Source organism: Ixodes scapularis, unplaced genomic scaffold (assembly GCF_016920785.2).
Source record: "Ixodes scapularis isolate PalLabHiFi unplaced genomic scaffold, ASM1692078v2 PGA_scaffold13__105_contigs__length_92229423, whole genome shotgun sequence".
In the NCBI taxonomy this organism is placed as follows: domain Eukaryota; kingdom Metazoa; phylum Arthropoda; class Arachnida; order Ixodida; family Ixodidae; genus Ixodes; species Ixodes scapularis.
This window is the reverse complement of record NW_024609839.1, coordinates 53,171,080-53,191,956: the sequence shown is the minus strand read 5'-3', so window position 1 is coordinate 53,191,956 and position 20,877 is coordinate 53,171,080. Positions and strand designations below refer to the sequence as shown.

General features: G+C 47.8%; 1 protein-coding gene across 1 annotated transcript in view; it reads left to right on the top strand.

Annotated features, from left to right (window-relative positions):
* LOC8033367 (neuroendocrine convertase 1) overlaps positions 1-20,877 on the top strand; it is a 53,690-nt gene that overhangs the window by 22,566 nt on the left and 10,247 nt on the right. Inside the window, exons 3-13 of the mRNA XM_029995556.4 lie at positions 2,091-2,204; positions 4,536-4,644; positions 7,436-7,473; positions 7,664-7,740; positions 8,500-8,588; positions 9,122-9,304; positions 9,736-9,938; positions 10,051-10,151; positions 19,713-19,968; positions 20,335-20,449; positions 20,502-20,635. Of these exons, the coding sequence (XP_029851416.3) occupies positions 2,091-2,204; positions 4,536-4,644; positions 7,436-7,473; positions 7,664-7,740; positions 8,500-8,588; positions 9,122-9,304; positions 9,736-9,938; positions 10,051-10,151; positions 19,713-19,968; positions 20,335-20,449; positions 20,502-20,635 (1,419 nt within the window). The remainder of the gene's footprint in view (positions 1-2,090; positions 2,205-4,535; positions 4,645-7,435; positions 7,474-7,663; positions 7,741-8,499; positions 8,589-9,121; positions 9,305-9,735; positions 9,939-10,050; positions 10,152-19,712; positions 19,969-20,334; positions 20,450-20,501; positions 20,636-20,877) is intronic.

Sequence of the window (20,877 nt, the reverse complement as noted above, 5' to 3'; positions counted from 1 at the left end):
TATCTGCTTTTTTCGATGAATATAAAATAAACACCAACGGACACCAGATCGGATGATCCTTGTAGCTCTGATATTTGTGATCACTCAAAAAATAACGCCACACGTATACATTGAAAAAGAAATGGACACTTTATTTGGCAAATATGTGCAGCTATAAAAGAAACAAGGAAAAACCTGAGAAGCACGAACAAGCCAGATATGAAGCCTATGCCCGAAAAACATAGAACTTTACCTTCTGTACATCAGGATTACGTTATCTTATAATAGTACACCCAGATGTACGTTTCCAGGTTCTCCTCATTGATGCGCACTCTTTCTTTCCTGTTAATATGACCCTGAGCTTCGGGAATGCCCTCTCAACGCCAACACTGGACAGTGGCAGGCTGAGGAGATGAAGCGCTGCCTGAGCCAAAATCAGCCAATCAACCAATTGTGACCGCCAAAAGAGAGACGGTGCGACTTTGTGAAGCTCAACACAGCATGCAGAACTTGCATCAAGTCAGTCTTCCTTACAACGAGTTCGAGAACACGCTCGTACATGGCGAAGTTATGGGGCATTTCGGACTTCACGTTCCGATCGATGATGCGCGCATTATTCCAAAACGTCGAGATGGCATCCGTATCCCATACATTCGGACACGTTTCGATAGACACTGTCGTTCCACGTTTTCGCCACGGCTCTGCGGTACGAGTGGAAGGTCAAAGTGACCTTTTACAGTTAAAACTGAATTTTAGGAAATTGATTCGACGTACTTTTTTCGGTTTTAATAAAAATGCCGAACCTAAAAACTGACCTTTTTCGGTTAAAACCGAATTTCCGAAAATGAATTCGGCGTACTTTTATCGGTTTTTATCGATTTAAGCCGAAAACTCCGAGCCCTACCTATAATCTGTCGGGCTTAAGCCGGGGTCAGACTCATATTTAAAAAAAAATGTTTTCGGGCTCGGGCCGTGTCCGGGCTGGGTCTCTACCGGGCCTAAAGATTAAATATTCTGTCGGGCTCTGGCCGGGCTTGTCTTTACCGGGCCGCGTCGGGCCGGACCTAAAAGTTACAAGTTCCTGTCCGTGCAGTGCTCTACATTAAAGGGTTTTAGTAGATTGTTCCGATGACTCCGATAACGATAACCAATACCCCGCTGCCACATTCGCGCGGGCATCGCATCGTTATGGGATATCGTTATCGGGGGTATCGGAACGGCCGACTGCCTCAAAATACGTAGAAGTCGGCCCGCAGTGAACTCTTATTAAAACTGTCAATAAATATCAACTGCTTTTATTCCATATGAAAATATGTAGCTCATAGAAATAAAGAAGGCAACACACGAAGAAAAGTTTAGTCTATAGCTTCTGTCGAACTCCATTTTAAAGGCTTCATGGGCGACGCTTCGCGCGCGCAGAGAATGGAAAGATTTTTTTTGCCACTTTTGCCACGAGGAAGAAGCCGGAACTAGCTTCCCGTCGATCGCGCCCAACAACGCCGTGCCGCGCAAAGACAGCGAAGGGGGCAGCTCTGGCGTCCCGGCAAGAATGGCGAGACGAAAGGAGACCCTTCGTGTCGTCTGCTTGAAAGACTTGTTTTCAAACATTACTCGCGTTATGCGAAATCCCACTTTGGCAGTATGATGTTGCATCGCGTAATGTCGGATGGTTTTAGAAACTTCCAACGCACTTACCCACTTACTTCACGAATCATTGAGCACTGGTGATAGTCGTCAGTGGCATCCAGGACGCCAACAACGACGGCTATGACAATTAACTACATTGCACCTCCGTCCTTAGGTACGTGATGCGGCACCATTCCACCCGCATTGCGCGACCGCGCTACTGCTATTGCTTTCGTTTCTTCGCACATTGTGGGCGAAAAATACGAATTTTTACAGCACAGGTTGGTTACACCCATAAATACATTCCCCCACACCAAATGCCTCTATGTCAGCCTTTTAACTATCAGAGACAAAGAGTAAAAACCAGCGATCGGGTACGTTCTTGCCGCCAACAGTTCAGGCGATCGACGAGAGCCATGGTGTCGGCGTGCCCTGTGGAAAAGCAGACCCGCAGGCGAAGTCCATCGTGTATATCTCTTTACCAGGTGCTCTGGGCCGAGCAGCAAGAGGTCCGTGTTCGGGACAAGCGGCATGGACCTACCGAGGAACAACAAGCCCTAAGGTTCAACGACCCGCTGTGGAGCCGCCAGTGGTACATTGTGAGCCCTCCCTTTTTTCGCCTCTGCTACACGGAAGAAGGAATGGCGCCCTCCTGCGAGCAAAATGTACATTGTTGAGGCTGTCTTACGCCTTATTCACATGATGTGAGAAAAAAAAAAGCGTGGTGGAAGTTGTTGTACGCGTGTCAATCGTGGAACCTACAATATCGCAAGCAAAATCGTGTGAATCAGGCTTTAATTTGTAGACATTTGCGTTTCACTGTGATCGACTGCGACGTGACACCAACATGGTGTTTACAAACAAGCCCCATTGCGCTTGCGCCAAACCCGATTCGCGTGAGAGGAAGAGTTTGCGCGTGCGCAGTGCCGACAGCAGCGCCACCGCAGTGATGTGACGTAAGAGAGCTCAGTTGGTGTGTGTATGCGTATATTTTCTTCAAGTCCCGTGTCCCCGTCTCGTCACTCTGGCTGGCACATTTAACATCAGAGGCAGGCCTCAATGCCAAAGCATCCGTTCTTCCCCTATAGGAACAGAAGAGACTTTGGGGGAGCCAAATCATTTAGGTCCATGCAGCTCAACAGAGTCAGCAGGAGCTTGCTTCGTCGGTCGGGGAATTGCCCGCGCTCGCCTGAGCACGTGTTCACACATTTTCACACCGGAACCTCCTGAACCCGGCGATTTTCTAAAATGGTCTATTAGGAGGACTCCTGACATAAGAAAACCCCGAGCTTCACGGGAAGAAATCTTTATATACATCCCATGCCCGTGTTTTGCTTTCTTCTACATCATCCCAAATAAACGCAGTTTCAAGTCCGACCCCGAAAACTGGCGCCACAAAAAACCAAATATGCAATAAAAAATACTCTCCCCTCCAAAAAATAAAAAAAGAAAGAGAAAAAAAAAAAATATATATATATATATATATATATATATATGCGAAGTCAAATAGGACACCTGAAACACGGAACCGTATGTTACGACTCCTTGCGTTTGATTACAACTCGTTCCGTGGACATCGGCTGCCAAAGCAACCATCTCGTCGAAAGCACGTCATAGTCTCTCATAATCAAACGCAAAAAAAATGTCTGAACCACAGTTTATCCGCGACAGCATTGCAAGGGAAACAAAAAAATGTGGTAGCTTGTCCGATATCTCGTTTTGCTTCGAGTATAAGGCCATCTGCCACTACGCTGTGCACCTTGAATCCACGTGTCAGTCACAAATAGGCCGTAGATTTTAAGGCCCGTTCGCACACTTGCAACCGAAAAGGACTGACTGAGACAAGAGTGGTTTTTAAGCCTCTTGCGACGTCCTATAAGACCGGATGTGATGCTGCGGAGCTGGTCCTGTGCCGTCGAAAGAGGCTTGAAAACCGGTCTTGTCTCCGTCGGTCCTACTCGGCTGCAAGTGTGTGAACGGACCTTTACGCTCTTTATTTACGAAACAAATCGGCGAATGATTTTCGGTGTTCTTACTTTTCAAATATCGGTTTATTTCGGTAATGTTTGGGACGGGGGCGAAAAACGGTGATTATCGATGAAAAAAAACAACAAAAAACTATTCATATCAAAAAAATGTTTAGGACAAAAAAGAAAAAAAAAAAGAGAAAGAAAGAAAGCAGTGGAGGAAATGTTTTTCTTCAGAAATCGGTGCTTTTCTGTTTTATATTGCATCTTGACACCGACGGATGTTTATCGGTACCTTTCGGTTACAGACCTTTCCAAAAAAGGGCTCCAGGCCGGTTCCATTTTCAGTGTTGGAGCGTATGACGCGTGATTTGCTCGCTTTCCGCAGCGACAAACTGCGCGTGCTTGGCTGAAGAAATCGCACGCTGGGCTGAGGATTCGTAAATATTAGAATGGCTGCCAAAGCTGCTGGCGCGAGCATGGGGGGTGATCTTGCAGATCATTTGCACGCGTCCTCGCGCACACGAAACCACGGATAAAGCCACGCGCTTGCGCCAATAGCTTCGACAGCGTTGTATACTATAGATATGAAACAGAGTATAGTATTAGTGGCGAGATGTTTTGGTGGCGCCCTCCTATGGTTCCCCCTTGTGACGTCATTACCTTGCGAACAACAAGTTCGATGGTGTTTGTAAATAGCATGGTGGAAGCCTGAAATCATTGCGCTCTCAAAGCAACACTGCCAACACCGTCGAAATCAAAGTTCTTTCATTCCTCTTATTTCCGTCGATGGTATACCCTTTCCGACGTCATAGTCAGCTTTTGGGCCAATCGTGGAAGGCCGACCACAGCGACGCTTTCGGTCGCACACGGGGCTAATAGGAACCACGCGACATGCCAACGAAAGTCGCACGGAGCAGCTCGCGGACAGATGTTTGCAGAAAGTGCGCGACGTTGATGCAGCACGACACGCGATCCTCCCCGGACCTTCCGGAGCTGGACCACCGGGTGACTCAGGTGTGGGACATGGGGTTCACCGGGAAGGGCATCGTGGTCACTGTCATGGACGACGGTGAGTGTGCCTGCCACGGCTGAGGCGCGCGTTCGGAAAAAGCTGGTGAAGTAAGTCCAATTGGCCCTTTGATCAGAGCGTTTGCATGTACGTCACATCGTCTGGTTCATAGGGAAAGAAAGAGAAGGAAAGGGCGGTAAGGGGGGGGGGGGGAGCGAGGCTTGGGTAAACACGTTTGTGATTAGCCCGCTAGCATTTAACCTGCTCCAGATTTGCTTACCCGATGTGCGTAGGCAAATCTTTGGGCCGGTGGTCATTGCGTATGCCGAAATCGCCACGGTGGTTGTTTGGGCATACGGAATAACCACTAACGTAGTTAGTGGTTATTCCGTATGCCGGTATACCCGAAATGCAGTACCCTTATTCCGTATTTAATACCTCTCAACTTTTTGGGTTGGCTTTCAATTTCGCGTAAACTAGGAAAAGAACGCTTCTCAGTCAACTCCTTTCGAAAGTTACGTACCGATTGATAGGAGATCTTACCATAGCCTCCTCTATACTCACAAAGCCTGGCAGTTTGACGACGGAGCCATGAGTGCCCGGTCGCAGATTTGGAGCGCGAGGATCTGGTAGCACAGAGCATTTCTTGGGGGGTGCGGTAGTGAGCGCACGGCTTTCGCACCAGCGAGGACCCGAAACATGGTTTTCAAACTCGACGAGAAAAGAAGCGGTAGCGCGAGGAACACCAGGATTACGAAAGGACATTCCATCGCTCGGGAGAAGTGTGTTTCGGCGCCTCGCCGCAGCGGGGCGGCCGTCACCTGGGTCTCCTCTCATCCGTTGTCTGCCACTCTACCTTTTCAATTTCGGCGGCCGCGTCTCGTGCCGATCTGCCAGGCTTTGCCACTATAGAGAAGGCTATGATCTATACCTACTGTAAAATGGTGTAACAACCGACACCGCGGAACGTGCAAATAGCACGAGCGAGTAACTTCGGCGCAGTCGAACGCTAGGAGCTTGCGCTTGTGGCCGCCATTGTGCAGGGGCTCTACGGCCTCTTACAGAGGGCAGACAAACTTTGGAAAGGGGTCTCACACGGCGGCAGGCGAAAGCAGAAAGGTTTCTTCAGCTGTAGTGCAATTACAGGCCGCAGTGTGGTGGCTTCAACAGTTCAAAGGCGAGAGACAGCCAATGGCATTCTTGCGATCGAGCGGCCGTGGTTGGGGCGACGGGGGTTCGTATCGTTTTATGTAAATACGTTCGACAGGCACCCGTTTCGTCATCACTGATGTTTCGTGGAAACTTGTTTCGTGAATCGCATGCTCCTGTAACGCTAAGGAGGCTTCACTTTGCTCGTTGGCGTATAGTTGTGCCTGTTATTGGGGGTCCTCGCGGCCATTGGTTGCATCTCTGAGGGGCCCATGGGTCCCAGCGCTGGTCCTGGGCCAGAACCGCGAATGGTCTAAGTTCGGCTTACAACAGGCCGCACTCTGCGCTATTACCTGGGAAGACTATAATGTCGGGCTCGAGCTTATGGCGAGCAGTTGGAACCCTCCAAGTTCGACAAGCGACCAGTTGAAAAAAAAAAAAAGGGTTTGGTGAAACGTCACAGGGTTGCTGGCTGGGAGACGTCGTTTTCTCGTGTTTACGCGAAATGCAGAACAACTTTACGGCTTTAGAAATGCCTATAGTAGTCCAAATAAACGTGCTTTCTAATCATTTCATCTCACATTAACACAAGGAGCGTTTCAGTCGTCTGTCGTTCTTTACGGGGTGATGGGTAGTCACTTGGGCGTGAAGGTAATGATGTTAAAATACCTGAAAAAAAAATACTGTAGTTCTTTTTTTTTTTTTTTTTTTTTTTTTTGCACACGCCGAAGCCATCACGTATACCTATGGTATAGTGGTTTCGAGACGTACGCAATAACGACTACCGCAGTGTTTCTGGCGTAGTAGTTGGATCAGCGTCATACGCCGCCTAAAGGCTAGCGCATGAATCACTGAGGCTTGTTTAACCAAGCCTCGCCTCGCCTCGCCCCTCCCCTTTCCTTCTTTCTCCCCCCTTAAACCAGTCGATGCGACGTACCTTATTTTCTGGGCTATAGTCCGCGGACTGTACATGTTTAAAAGTTGAAATTTTAGGCTGTGCAGACTACTAGTATACAGGATTTTTGTTTTTCAAAATCGTTAATTATGACGACACGAGACGGATTTTGTGAATGAAAGAGTATGTTAATGATGATTTATGTATAATATAGGCTTCTTTGTGAGCTAAAAGAGCAGACATTTGTTAAAGTGCGCCGTCTATGAGAAGATTTTCGTGTCGAATAAGCACAAGGTGCGGACTATGCACTGGGTGCGGACTATGTACCGGGTGCAGATTATACACAGGGCGCAGAAAAGCAAAATCTTTTATTTTTGACTCCAAATTTGCCCCTGCGGACTATAGACCTTTTCTGCGTACTCTCGTCTTCAGCCACCCAATAGGCGTATAATAGGCGTATCCGGTATGGGCGATGAAAAAATACTAAAATGTTTGAACCTGTAACTAGTAAAAAATAAGGGGGAGGCAAAAGGATAATGTGTGACGGTTACGCTTATATCCTAAGTGTCTTCTACTGGCGTGGCGAAGGCAACACAATGTTTTCGCCCATACTGGAAGTGACGACAATTCAAGATGGTGGCGCCCTTGAAGATAGGATCTAAACACCGGGTAAAGACTATAGTCCGGAAAATACGGTACATAGAAACACGCCGCTCAGAAGTGTTGAAATTGGCCTCTTTTACTTGACAAGTTTCTCCAAACACTTGGTCGGGGCTGTGTGTCCCCTTGTGCATTCCCTCCAACCAGGACTCGAGTGGAACCACACGGACCTGGTGCAGAACTACGTAAGTGACGCATTGCGCTGTGCCGCCATCTTTCTGATTGGGGTGCGCTTGGGCGCGGCCATAATCCGGTTACGACGCCTTAGCAAGGCCTCGTAATCGAATTATGACGCGTCCAAGCGCACCCCAACCGAGCAAAGACGGCGGCACCCTGAAACCGGACTTGCAAACGTGAACATTATCGTGGCCGCAGGCACCGGAGGCCAGCTACGACTTCAACGACGACGACGGAGACCCTTTCCCCAGATACGACCCGCAAGACTTGAACAAGTAAGACGTATACGTTAGCAGGTTTTCCCGAGTTTTTAAACAAGTGGGCCGGCTTGCAGAAAACAGAGAGCTCTTACTGCGTGAAAGAAAGCAGTCACAGCTATAGTGCACGGGCGGAGCGGCACGTGAACTCGAGTCTCAAGTGCTTGCTAACCCCAGGCCTTGACAGGCATTTCTCTCACAGCCGCAGTCCAACTGCTCGTAGTACATCACACAAAAGACAAAAATTGTTCGCTGCAGACATGACGACAGAATTATGATAACACTGACTTTGTTTCCCATCCGAGCGATGTGGGAGGTTGGGGAAACAAAGCTGAGGGGATCAGCTTGACGACCTCCCTCCTCCCGAGCAAGTTATTGAAGCGTATCTTTGGACACGCTTCAATCACTGTTCGAGGCATGGTTTATTCATACGTATACGTATAAGAATCCGAACATCTCTGCAGAGAGTTTTCCGTATGACCAATATGAGATAGGACCGCCACACAAGGATGAAACACGCCCCAGACTGTCTGCAGGCTGCCATAATGTCTTCGACCAATTATCAGATTGATCGCGGCTTAGCTGAGACGGCGTTTTCAGTAGCAAGCCGGTCCGGTGTCATTCTTGGTGTTCTTTCTTTCGTGGATCGAGATATTTCTTGGACAGTACACCGAATTTGTCAGTACGCCCCCGTATACTCTGCAAATGTTTGTCTCTCGATGGGCTAAGAGCGTGGCCCTTCCCGTTGTTTCTATGCGTCTTGTTTTGCCCGCGCAGCCACGGCACTCGGTGCGCCGGGGAGGTGGCTATGGCAGCCAACAACCGCAACTGCGGCGTGGGAGTCGCCTACGAGGCCCGGATCGGAGGCAAGGAACATCGTCTTTACAGCGCGCGCACGGCTGTCGCTGTTCCGCGAGCTGTTGGACCAGCGCGGTATCGTGATGGCCCGGACGCGTATTAGGAAGAGCTTGCGAAGTATTAGTCGACGGACCCATTTCGGGCCTTCTGGCTGGCGCGTTTTCATGTACGGTAAACTGCCTGGTTTACTAGTGGAGGGTAAAGAGGGGGGGGGGGGGGGGGTTGGCTTCGGCGAACACGCCTCAGTGATTCACGCGCTTTAGTTCTTAGCCGGTTTCCGGGTATCGATATGCTATAGTAATCAAATTTTATGGGAGTCGGATAAAGGTGCACACGTGAATTACGAAGGCGCGTTTGTCTAAGCCTGCCCGTCTACCCCCCCCCCCCCCCCCCCTCTTCCGTAAACCAGGCCATGTGACGTCTATGAAAACGCGTCAATCAGAGTGTAGAAATGGGCCTGTTGATTTACTTCAAAACCTTTTCCAAATGCGCGGCCCGCACTCGTCTCGACTGCCAAGTAGAGCGGGACCGCGTCGTGCAGGCATTCGCATGCTGGACGGGGACGTGGTGGATGCCATAGAGTCGACGTCGCTGGCCTTCAATGTGGAGGGCATCGACGTGTTCAGCGCATCCTGGGGTCCCTCGGACGACGGACGAACCGTCGACGGGCCCAAGAGGCTGGCCAGCGAGGCCCTGCGCAAGGGCGTCACCAAGGGCCGGAGAGGTGAGCCCGGCTCGGGACCCGCCTCTCTAGTCGAATCTAGCAACCCAAGCAATGAAGAGCGTTTAAAGTTTAATGGCCGACGCCTCCAGGGCGGGTGTGTCGCTAGTACCCTATACCCTGTTGCAGGTTAAGAGAAGTGGTACAAACTCGTCCCACGAAGCCCTCCACGCTTTCAACTTTAGCAGACCGAACGCTGGAGAGGAGACAAGGCACAAGTTCAGCCCACTCGTCTCCTCTCCGGCGTTCGCTGTGCTATAGTGGAAAGTGTAGAGGGCGTAAAGGCAGAGACGCTGGCAGACGACCAAGGTTTTCGTCACCTCTTCAGGGCTTTTATTGCAAACGCAGCTTGTAAACCACACGAATCCCTATCGGGCAGTTGGAAACACTCTGAAACCCAGGGACACTAGCCGGACCTGCAACCACTTGCGCAGGTAGAGGCTCCGTTTACGTCTGGGCATCCGGCAACGGAGGCGCCCGCGGAGACAACTGCAACTGCGACGGCTACGCCAGCTCTCCGTACACGCTGTCCGTGTCGAGCGCCAGTCAGCGAGGGCGCTTCCCGTACTACGGAGAAAAGTGCGCGTCCACCATGGCAGCCGCGTACTCTTCGGGCGCCTACACGGACCAGAAGGTGGTGAGTGGCGAGTCGGACCGATACCTCCTAGAAGACGAGGCGTGAGACGTAATCGTTTGTGGATGCTCGCCGGTCCCTTCCTTCCACGTGACGTGCTCGCCTGTCTGCGCAGGCCACGTCGGACCTGCACGATCGCTGCACGACCCAGCACACGGGCACGTCGGCGTCGGCGCCTCTTGCCGCCGGCATCGTGGCCCTCGTGCTCCAGGCCAAGTGAGTGCCGACCGTAACCGCTGAGCGCCGAACTCTGCAGCGACCTGCCCTCAATGTTCGAGGTGTTTCCGAAAATAAGTAAGGAAACACGTTACTCATTACTTGTAAATAATAGGAACAAGTGGTGGAACTGACGAGGGGGGATTTGGAGCAGGTCTTGTAGCAGGGAAAAACGGGTTTTGGAGCAGAGATTCCCACATTTAAAGCAGACAATTTTGAGCTTTAATGTCAGAAAAGATTGTATAACTTCTTTAAAGCGGCGATGCAACGATTTTTGTATTTTGCGCAAACACTGCTTAGAACGCATCCCTGGCGTTAATAACCTGTGAAATACCCGTTCGTTTTTCACCACACGCAATCGAAGTCGCAGAAACAATTAAAGAAAAACGAGCAGAGTTCAACCCCTCAACTCGCAGCCAGAGCAAGCGGCCTCGTGATCTGGAGCCGATTATATGCCACCAATGTAGATCATAGCCATGCGCTTGGGTTGGCAAGACACAGGACACGCGCCGAGTTCCAGACATTGTTATGGTTCGTCTGTTGTCTACACTGCAACGATTGGACACAGGACACTACCCGAATGCTTCTCGAGCTATCGATTATCACGAGCCCAAGTCGAGTGCCCACGCCATGCTCGGGTCCAATCTATGAACAGCATTCAAATATCATCACTGGGCGGTACTGCTACTGCCGAGCTACGTCATCAGGTTTTGCGAAGGAGAGATTGAATGAAAACACTCGGTTTTGTCATCGAAATTACAGCGCAACAAAAGAGTTTCTTGGTCAGTGGCGTTGCGTGTGAGTATCCTTGAGTCCCACTAGTGCCAGTAAGCTCGTGTAAAGTGAAAAACATTCCAATTGAATATCGTTGCACCGCCCCTTTAGAAGTTAGCCTGTGGAAAAAAAAAAAAAAACAACTACAGTTGTTGGAGTGTTGGGAGACAATTTAAAGTGCCATACGTACAGGGGACCCGGCCGCTATAGAAATTAATCTATTTATTGAACAATCATACGCCGATAATTTTGCGGATGTCTCAACTACCCTTTTAGGCGTACCGATGGCGTCTTCGGTCTGTGATTGACGTAAAAAGATATTCTGGCTTCTTTGTGGGGTTTGTATCACGCGAAATAATGGACTTAGGGTTCAAAGCGCATTCAAATTGAATACCGTATATGTTTTGGTCGAATATTTCTGAATCAAATATTAAATAGTTGCGGCACCTTCCCCATGCCTTTCACTACTGTTAGACCACATAGGCGGAAAGTTTTCACTTTCCCGCATAAAGGGCGGGAGGGGGAAAGGGCAAAGCTGAAGGCCCCCCCCCCCCCCCCCCCCTGGGAGATTCATTACCAAGATACGAATGCAATGTCGTCTAGCAAATAATTATTCGAAATTAATCCTTTTGCAGTGCAACAGAGTAATGAGAAGTCAAGCTCTAGACACAGGAGCAGCCGAATAAATATACGAGTACGTTTAATTTAGTTCTGTCATCTTGTCTGTTTTGACCGCAAACATTCCTCTATGCATAATACTCCGTCCTAGTACTAAAGTAGCAATTACTATCGCTTTGTTTGTGATATTTCTGGAACAGTATTAACATGCGAGGTCCCACCTCACTTCATGTCTCAGATGTCGGAGTTGATGGGGACGAGGACAGTGAGAGTATCGAAGACAGATATACAGAAAAAGACACAAAGGATTGTATAAACAAAAGAAAAAGAACGCGAGGCTTGCTTGATGCTGGCTTGGCTATCCCCTGACAAGAATGCCGTATTTTTAGCCCACAATGCGAGAAGAAAATAAGGCGATAGCATGTAGCACGGTCACGCAATGCGGGTGGAAGGGTGCCGTCTCGTATACTGAGGAGGGAAGTGCGGCGTGGTTAATTCTCACAGCCGTCGTGCATGCCACTGACTACGGCCACCAGTGATCGGCGATCCGTGAAGTGGGTAAGCGCGGTGGAAGTTTCTAAAACCGTCCGACGTTACACGCAGCAACTGAATACTCCCAAAGTGGGATTTCGCATAACGCGAGTAATGTTTGAAAACAAGTCTTTCAGGCAGACGACACGAAGAGTCTCCTTTCGTCTCGGCACTCTTGCCGGGACGCCAGGGCTGCCCCGACTGCCTTCTCCTCGCGGCAAGAGAGGAGAGAAAAATTTTTCCTTTCTCTCCACGTGCGGGAAGTGTCGCCCACAGTCACGCACTTTGTGCCACCAAAAGTGGCGATTATCAATGTTGCTTGACTGACTTTTGAAGTGCGTCTATTGTAAGGCAGCCGAGCTCCTTTTCCGTAATTTAATTGGACAAAAGCGCCGTCGCGATTGACTTCGCCGAGGAAGTCTATTCCTACGACTTTTCTGCCGTCTGCAGGCCTGTTTTCATTGTTATATATATTTTGTTCTCGCATGGCATAGTTTCCCAAAATGAAATTTTCTGAAATTCGTCAATGGAAAAATAAAACCCATTTTCAGCCGGCTTTTTTTTTTTTTTTTTTTTTGGTTTTTGGCGCCATAGAGCTTTGTATACTATGCGTGTAGAATGCGCGCGTCATAGCAATGGCCTCTCAACAAAATTGACATAAAAGGAAAAAAGATGTACGAATAATCACAATAAACGCACAAAGTATTCTAAACAAAGCACCGGAATTGGAATATATTATTATTCAGCATGATCCACATGTTATTGTCGTAACCGAGACTTGGCTACATTGTAACATTGCCGACTCCGAGGTGTTTCCAAGGGACTATAGCGTGCTTCGGAAGGACAGAGAAACTAGAGGAGGAGACGTTGCCATTCTTATAAAGGACTCTCTAAAGTATGAGGCGTTGCCTGGTATTAACGACCATGAGAGCGTATGGTGTAAACTAATCCTTGACGAGATGGTCTTCTTAATTGGTGGCGTGTATAGGGCCTCGGGCACTGGAATTAATTTCCTCGAGAAAATAGACGTTTATTTAACAGCTCTTATGAAAAACAGAACTAAAATTATCGTAACGGGCGACTTTAACCTGCCACATATTGGTTGGCACGAACTAAGCCCAGGCAGAGCGGTTAGATTACATGGAGAATATTTGTTTGATATAATACTTAAATATGGACTGACGCAGGTAGTTAACGAACCAACCAGAATTCAGGGATCATGCCAATCTGTATTAGATATCTGCCTGGTATCTGATTACTTTTCGAATTACAAAGTGTGCGTAGAGCACGGAATTTCAGATCATAAAATGGTTATCTTGGCTCTAGAGTTAGCCAGTGTACGCTTTCAGAAAACGGACCCTAAAATTGTTTATGATTTTTCACGAGCAGACGACACATCAATATTAGATTATCCCGAACTATCTCTAGACCACATAGATAAAAATAATGACGTAGATTATTTGTGGGGCTATTTCTCAAAAGCAGTCGCCTACTGTCTTGCAAGATTTGTTCCGAAAAAAACAATAAAAGGAAACAAGTCTAATCCATGGATAACACGGGACATAATTCACCTTAAACGTAAACTAAAACGAAAAAGAAAGCAGAAAAATAAAAAAATAAGAACGCTTTAGAGATTGCTAATCTAAGCCGTGAAGTACGATCAAAGGTCAAGGCTGCTAGAACAGAGTTCCTTTCGACTACCTTGAACGATTACTTAAGGGACTCGCCACGCAGATTCTGGCAGTATCTGTCATGTAAGGAACATAGAGTTAACGAAATCATGAAGGATGAAAAAGTATGCAGCAATCCAGCATTTGTGGCGACTGAATTTACTAAGTTTTTTCCTTCTGTTTTTACCGATGATAATGATCGTGGAAGCGTCATAACTAATATTACTGGTCTGCCTGAAACAGAGATTGTTGTCTAATATGAGGGTGTTCTTTCTATGCTACTGAATATCGATGTAAAAAAAGCACCGGGCCCAGATAACATTCCAAATGAATTTTTGAGGCGTTACTGTCTAAGAGCTGCTGACTTTCTAGTACTTATTTTTCAAGCGCCATTGAGTCAGGGGAGGCTACCTGAGGACTGGTTAGTTGCGCGAGTAGTCCCTATTCATAAATCCGGGAGTCGGCTTGATGTCGAAAATTATCGGCCAATATCCCTTACTTCTACTGCCTGCAAACTCCTGGAACATATTATTTGTAAACATCTCACAGACTTCATCGAACAGAATGGTCTGTTTTACGAAAAACAACATGGTTTTAGAAGGAAGTTATCAACTGTCACCCAGTTATTTGAAGCGACTCATTATTTCCCATCTGTTTTAAATGAGCGTGGCCAAGTAGATGTGATGTCAATTGATCTGTCAAAAGCATTTGACCGAGTCACGCACTCGAAGCTGCTAAAAAAACTGTTGGATTTAGGGGTAAGTACGCCTATTGTTTCTTGGATCAAATCTTACTTGTCAAACAGATTTCAATTTGTTGAGATCGCGAGGGAAACTTCCACGCTGCTGCCAGTCACTTCCGGTGTGCCTCAGGGCTCGGTTTTGGGACCAATTTTGTTTCATGGGTATATAAATGACATTGCAACTGAAATTCATCCATCTGTTGAAGTCCGCCTTTTTGCAGATGATTGTCTAATGTACATCAAAGTTAATTCACAACGGGACCAAATGCTATTAAATGACTCGTTAATGACTATGCACGAGTGGTGTCACAAATGGGATATGAAGATAAATTTTGAAAAGACAACTTTTGTAACAATCACAAAAAAGAGGTCGCCTAATATATTTCCGTATTCCTATAATGGTGCACTTTTGAAACAACCCGAAACTTTTAAATACTTAGGGGTCACAATTTCTAACGATCTAAACTGGACATATAGAAAATGTCTGTAGTGCGGCTTTGTGAAAACTTGGGTTTTTAAGATGGGCGCTCAAAAATACAACGCCTGAAGTTAAATTATTTGCGTATAAGACTCTAGTTTCATCATCTCTTGAATACGCGTACGTGATCTGGGATCCATATGTCAAATATCAAATAGAACAACTTGAGCGTATCCAGCGGCGGGCATTAAGATTTGTTTATTCAGAGTATCGCCGCACGGAATCGGTAACAGAACTGTTAAAAAAAGCGGGGCTAAAATTAAAAAGCGGGGCTAAAATTAAAAAGCGGGGCTAAAAAAAAGGTTAAAATTTTTCTATCAACTCTACAATGCGCATTATAACATCAGTTCGAGTGACTATATACAGCTTCCTGGTAGAAGGTCCCCGAGAGTTAATATTCAGTTTGGAGTCAAGCCGTATTTACCAAATCTCGATGTTTTAAAGTACTCTTTTCTTGTAAGAACAATTGAGAAGTGGATTAGTTTGGATGGCGACCTCTTTGTTGGGATTGGCAGTGCCGGTAAGTTTGAAGCTGTATTATTTGATTTATATGCGGAGACATACTAGTATTCCTTGGTGGTGGTGACTTTCGGTGGTGCGGTCCAACCGAAATTGTACTCAAATGATTGTATTGCGGTGATTGTTCTTGATCTTTGGTTCTTTATTTCTGTTGTTTTATTGCTGTACAGTCCTGAAACAGCCCGAAAGGGCTTTCAGTATTGTAAATAAATAAATGAATAAAATAAAAGGTCCTCCGGCCGCAATTTGCGAGCCACATTCAAATGTTTAGAAAATCACTTCCAACTTTTTAATGAGATAACGGTTAACGCTGAAACTTCGGCATCTGGTTCGAACCACTAGGGCTACATTTAAGTGGAGAATGAGCGTTCGGTGACACACAGTTCATTTTTGCGGTGAATAAAACCTTGTAAACTTGCTTTTTCGAGGAGCTCCGTGGGGGGGGGGGGGGGGGGGGGGGGGGGGGGGGAAGGGAAGGTTCCAACCCCTCTGTAGTCGGCGCCTATGTTACTCTATACTTAAACGAAAATTTATGTTAAATTTAGTCTAGGTAAATTTATAAACTGTGGTCTCGGGAAGTGCAATACCTACATTGGAATGGAAAGTAAACGACAAATTTGACATAAAATTAAATCTGTAAAGGAGCCCAGCCATACATGATTGAGGGGATTTATAAATTTGCTATTTTCTTCGATTATGAATTCAAAAGAAAAAATCAAAACAAGCACGAATAATGGGCACAGGTTGTTAGAACATCGCTGCCTAACATGTACCCTTGCATGATAGCTACAGCTAAATTTGAATGATTTTACTGCAATGTAATTATCAACAACCACAACGTTCTTTCTTTTAGTACATGAGGCGCGCGCGTGCACCAGAACATTTTGAAGGTGATTTTCGCCGCTGGACCGAGGCGAGTCGGGATATCGCGTTGCCAGCTCCGCATGTAGTGCTTCTCCGCAGTGTGAAAGTGCTTGAGGAGAAGCGCACTCAAGGGGGCCAACCCGCCGCGCTCAACATTTCGAAAACTAGGAATATCGCAGTTCATTTTGAAGAGAATATCAAATAGAGTATTATTTGAAACTACTATTCAAATATTTGCGCAACCCTACTATTCGCACGTCGTACTGAGGTATCTGAATAAAAAAAACTGTACTTAATTTTTAGTGGCATCGCCAACGGGTGTAGCCCGACCGAAACAACCCATTCACGTTTGAACCCGTCCCGTTTCAACCCATTCCCTAAACGCCCTTCCCATTTGAATCCGTCCTGTCTCAAACCGTTCCCGAAACATTCCCTGCGTTTGAACCCGTCCCGATCTGCTAAAAATCTTAGCTAAAAACCGTTGTCGTTCTAACCCTGGTCTGCGCTAATAGCTTTGATTGTATGAGATGAGCAGGAAAAACCGACGATCACTTGTTCGCGCTAAGGCTGCCTTCGGACTGGAGTTTAAAATCGCAACCGCGAAGCGGATCCATTCGTTTTCATTATCAACTGCGAGTGCATTTGTATTGCATCTTCAAGCAACCTTGTTCGCAACCGCTTTGCGGATGCAGATGAGTCGCCAGTGTGGTACTTTGTACAACAAGGAAGTCTTGTAGAGTAACGTACGAAAGCACTTTAACTAAACTAAAATTAGCGTCGCGATAGGATTTATACCGCGACGCTATGCGGGGCGCAAGTTCGTCTGCTTCTTTTGCTGGGGTTGTGGTGACGTCTGATTGGCTCTGATTGAAGAATAGTGGGTAGACCTTAATGCTAGCTACCTTGAGGTCTACCCAGTATCCTTCCAATCGAAACAGACCATAGTTCGGTGTCGTTCCGATGTTACCGCAACTCCTGTGCAAGAAACAGATGACTTACTCTCCTCATTTTTTAGGGTACCCAATGCGCCTGCGTAGGTTATTCTGAAACTCCCCACTAGTGAACTACTATGAATTTCGGAGAGCGATAAATCAGACAAGTTAAAAGGCGTACGATTGCGACTTAATTTTTTTTACAATTTCAAATACGCGCACACAGAAAAGATGATAGACCATAAAGTACCTTCGCCCTGATGAGGAAGTCGAACAGGGAAGTCGTGCCATCAGAGAGGCGACAACCTAATAATGATAGTTTGCGGTCCTTGCTGACCCACTTGCGACCCCAGGGCCGCACGACACCACCGTTCGCAAGCTGCCGAAAAGATATCCGTAAAGGCCCCTATCCCATTTGATTAGATCGAAGAAACTGTAAATGTTCGGGTGAGCCCTCCCTGACACCGCGTTTATCTTAACGGTGCTCCATGCGGTTGTTGGTCCGTTGTCTTCGGATTCCGTGGTGGTTCCGCTGTTGAATAGAAAAATGGTCATTCATCAGGTGTCATCAAACTAGTCAAGCACGAAGGAAGACGTCCTGCGCCGGTGAGAGCGATAACTGCTACGCTCGTTTCCAGCACTGCAGGCACCGAAACACCAGAAAGTGTGCAAAAAGTGACTGCTGGTTATAAAATCTCCAACATTGTTTCGGGAGAGGGTAACATCAGGTCATCCAGGAGGACATACATTGTACGGTCGGTTTGTTCGTTATAAGCTGGACCAACGTATAACGAACAAACCGGCACGACTGATAACGAGCAATGGTCGAAGGGGGAAGGTTGTTTCGGGATAAGGCGAAATGGAAAAAGGTGAAAGGAGAACGTTGTTTTGAGCCGGATCGAAACGGGAAGGTTGACATGTGAAAGGGTCAGAACAAGAACTACCCTCGCCATAATACCACGTGCCAGAAATTTTTGGTTTCCTTTTCGAGAACAGCTCCTTTTGTCACATACATGGCGCAAATTATGCAAAAATGGGGGGATCGGTGCCCGAGTGGGCTGGCGCACACCAGCTCAGACCACGTGGAGCGAAGCTCGCGAAAGCTCGCGTTGCAGAACCCAGGGATCCCGGGTTCAATCCCCACTTCTGCCCGTTTCGATCTGGATGAGCATCCTACCGGCGTGCGGTCGTGTATCACTACTGCGTGGTGCACGTTAAAGACCACAGGCTAGCGGTGGTCTCCACTGGCTAAATTTGCAGCTGGGAGATTCGTAGCCCGTTGAGGCAGACCAAGTTCTAGGCTGTATAAACATACACGCAGCCCAATTTTTTTTATGCAAAAATACAATTTTCGCAGCAGCATGTAGTAAGTTGCTCGTTCCGGCACAGTTTAACGCAAATAGTGCAGCAGTTCTACCACTGAGGAATGCATTAAAAACATACGTTACTTTTCAAAAAAAAAAAAGCGTTAGTATTACCGGTAGAAAGTGACGCGCGTTCATTTTAATTTATGAAACGACAACGTTTAAATATGAATCATTATTCGGTAGTTTCTCCGAATTTCGTGAAGCCGTGGCCTCTGACGCCACATGATTGATTTAACGAGAAAATTGACGTCACGTGACGTCAACACCAGTTCAGTTTTTCCACTAAATTTAGCGGGAAAAATGATGTCACACGACTCTATCTCACGTGACCTAAACACAAAATCAGTTTCCCCGCTAATTTGAACGGAAACATTGACATCACGCGAACTATACTTAAGCTGTTTTCCCGCTAGATTTAGCGGGAAGATTAACGTCACGTGGTTTAGACATACATTTACCTTACCCGTTAAATTTAGCGAGAAAATCGACACGTGTCCGGCAGCGGGCCGTAATTCCCCAAACTCAGTGGACACAGGCCGACCCGGCGGGGAAAGTCAATGGGGTGGAGAGGAGTAATTGGAGACACCTGGAGGCACAGCTCAAGAAAAAAAAAAAAAAATGCCTGGAGGCTACTACTTCTAAACAAAGAGTGTTTCACATAGCAACACAATTGCTGAACAATTTGCGATGCATTTTGCGATTCTGGGAGAAAGGGCGTGGGCGTTGTTTTTCTTCTTCTAAAGTAGGAGCGTTTACGTGGGGAAAAGAGAGAAAAATATTGAATCTATGTGCAATGGGAGCAAGAATTCAAGTTATGTGCAATGGCGCCTAGAAACACGAAAAAAATAATTGAAGTCTAATTTTCTTCAAGTTTCGGAAAGAAAACGTAGCGAGTAACATATAGCTATATTACTTGAAAAAAAGTAACGTAAGTTTGTTATACTTCACTGTTTTAAAAACATAACGGGCATGTTACTACGCTACCGAATAAAGTAATGCTTCACCGGTCACGATCGACGTTACTTGGAAAGCGTTGCCGCCAACACTGCCTGCTCCGTGGGCGCAGCCCAGGCCTCGGATGGAGGGACGTGCAGCACCTCGTGGCCTGGACGTCAGACTTCGCGCCCCTGGCCGCCAACCGGGGCTGGCAGCGAAACGCGGCCGGACTGCTTTTCAACAGCCGCTTCGGGTTCGGCCTGCTGGACGCCCACGCCATGGTGCAGGCGGCCCTGAACTGGACCGCCGTGGGCCCGCAGAGAAGCTGCCTCCTGGAGCCACAGGTCCCCTTGCCGTTGCCCATGGAGTCCGGACAAGAGCTTCGGGTGAGCCCAAAAGGGGTCGACCTTTGGGTACTATGGTGATCGTAGCGTGCCTCCCGCTGAACCGTTTACCCAGTACCACCGGAAAAACCACCCAGCCCAGCCTTTCTCCCCCTAATTCCCGCCTCCCTTCCCCGGAAACCAGGCGATGTGACGTCCACGAAAACGTCCTAATCAGAGTGCCAAAAGTGGCCTGTTGAATTCCTCCACAAATGTTTCCGAATACGCTGGTGAAATAGGACGCTGAAAACAGAAGTCCATGTCTGCTTTTTAAGCGTCTTGTTCCGCCAGCCTATTCGCTGGCGGAATAGCGCCATTGAAGACCGGGACACTGTCGTACCCCGGGCTTCACCGATGTGCCACGCGCAGGTTCCCTTCTCGGCGGACGGGTGCGCGGTCTCCGCCCTGGAGCACGTTCAACTCCACCTGGACCTGGAGTACTCGCGGAGGGGCGTCCTGGACGCCTACCTGCGGTCACCGGCCGGTGAGTGACGGCCTCCTCGTCCTCCCGGCCCACCGAGATCTCACGTGCGCAGGTTCGGAGAGCGTGCTGCTGTACCGCCGAGCCAAGGACAGCACGGCCCAGGGTTTCCGCGGCTGGACATTCCTCACGGTCCACTTCTGGGGGGAGGACCCCAGGGGAGTCTGGACCTTCGTCGTCAGGGACAAGGTGAGGGCGGTCGCACTCTCGGCGGCGGCTTAAGGGATGCTGAACCGATATTTGAAATCTCATAAATATTGCCCGAGCGGGCTTCACGGGATGGTACGGTACCTAAAAACGATATTCAATCAGACGGATGGGGCCCGAATTATTGTATTTCTTTGGATGAAGAGCGAATCCTCGGCCGGAAGCCGCCGGCGCGAGCGAGTCCTTCTGAGAGCAGGCGTAGCGGAACTGACGTGCGCATTCTC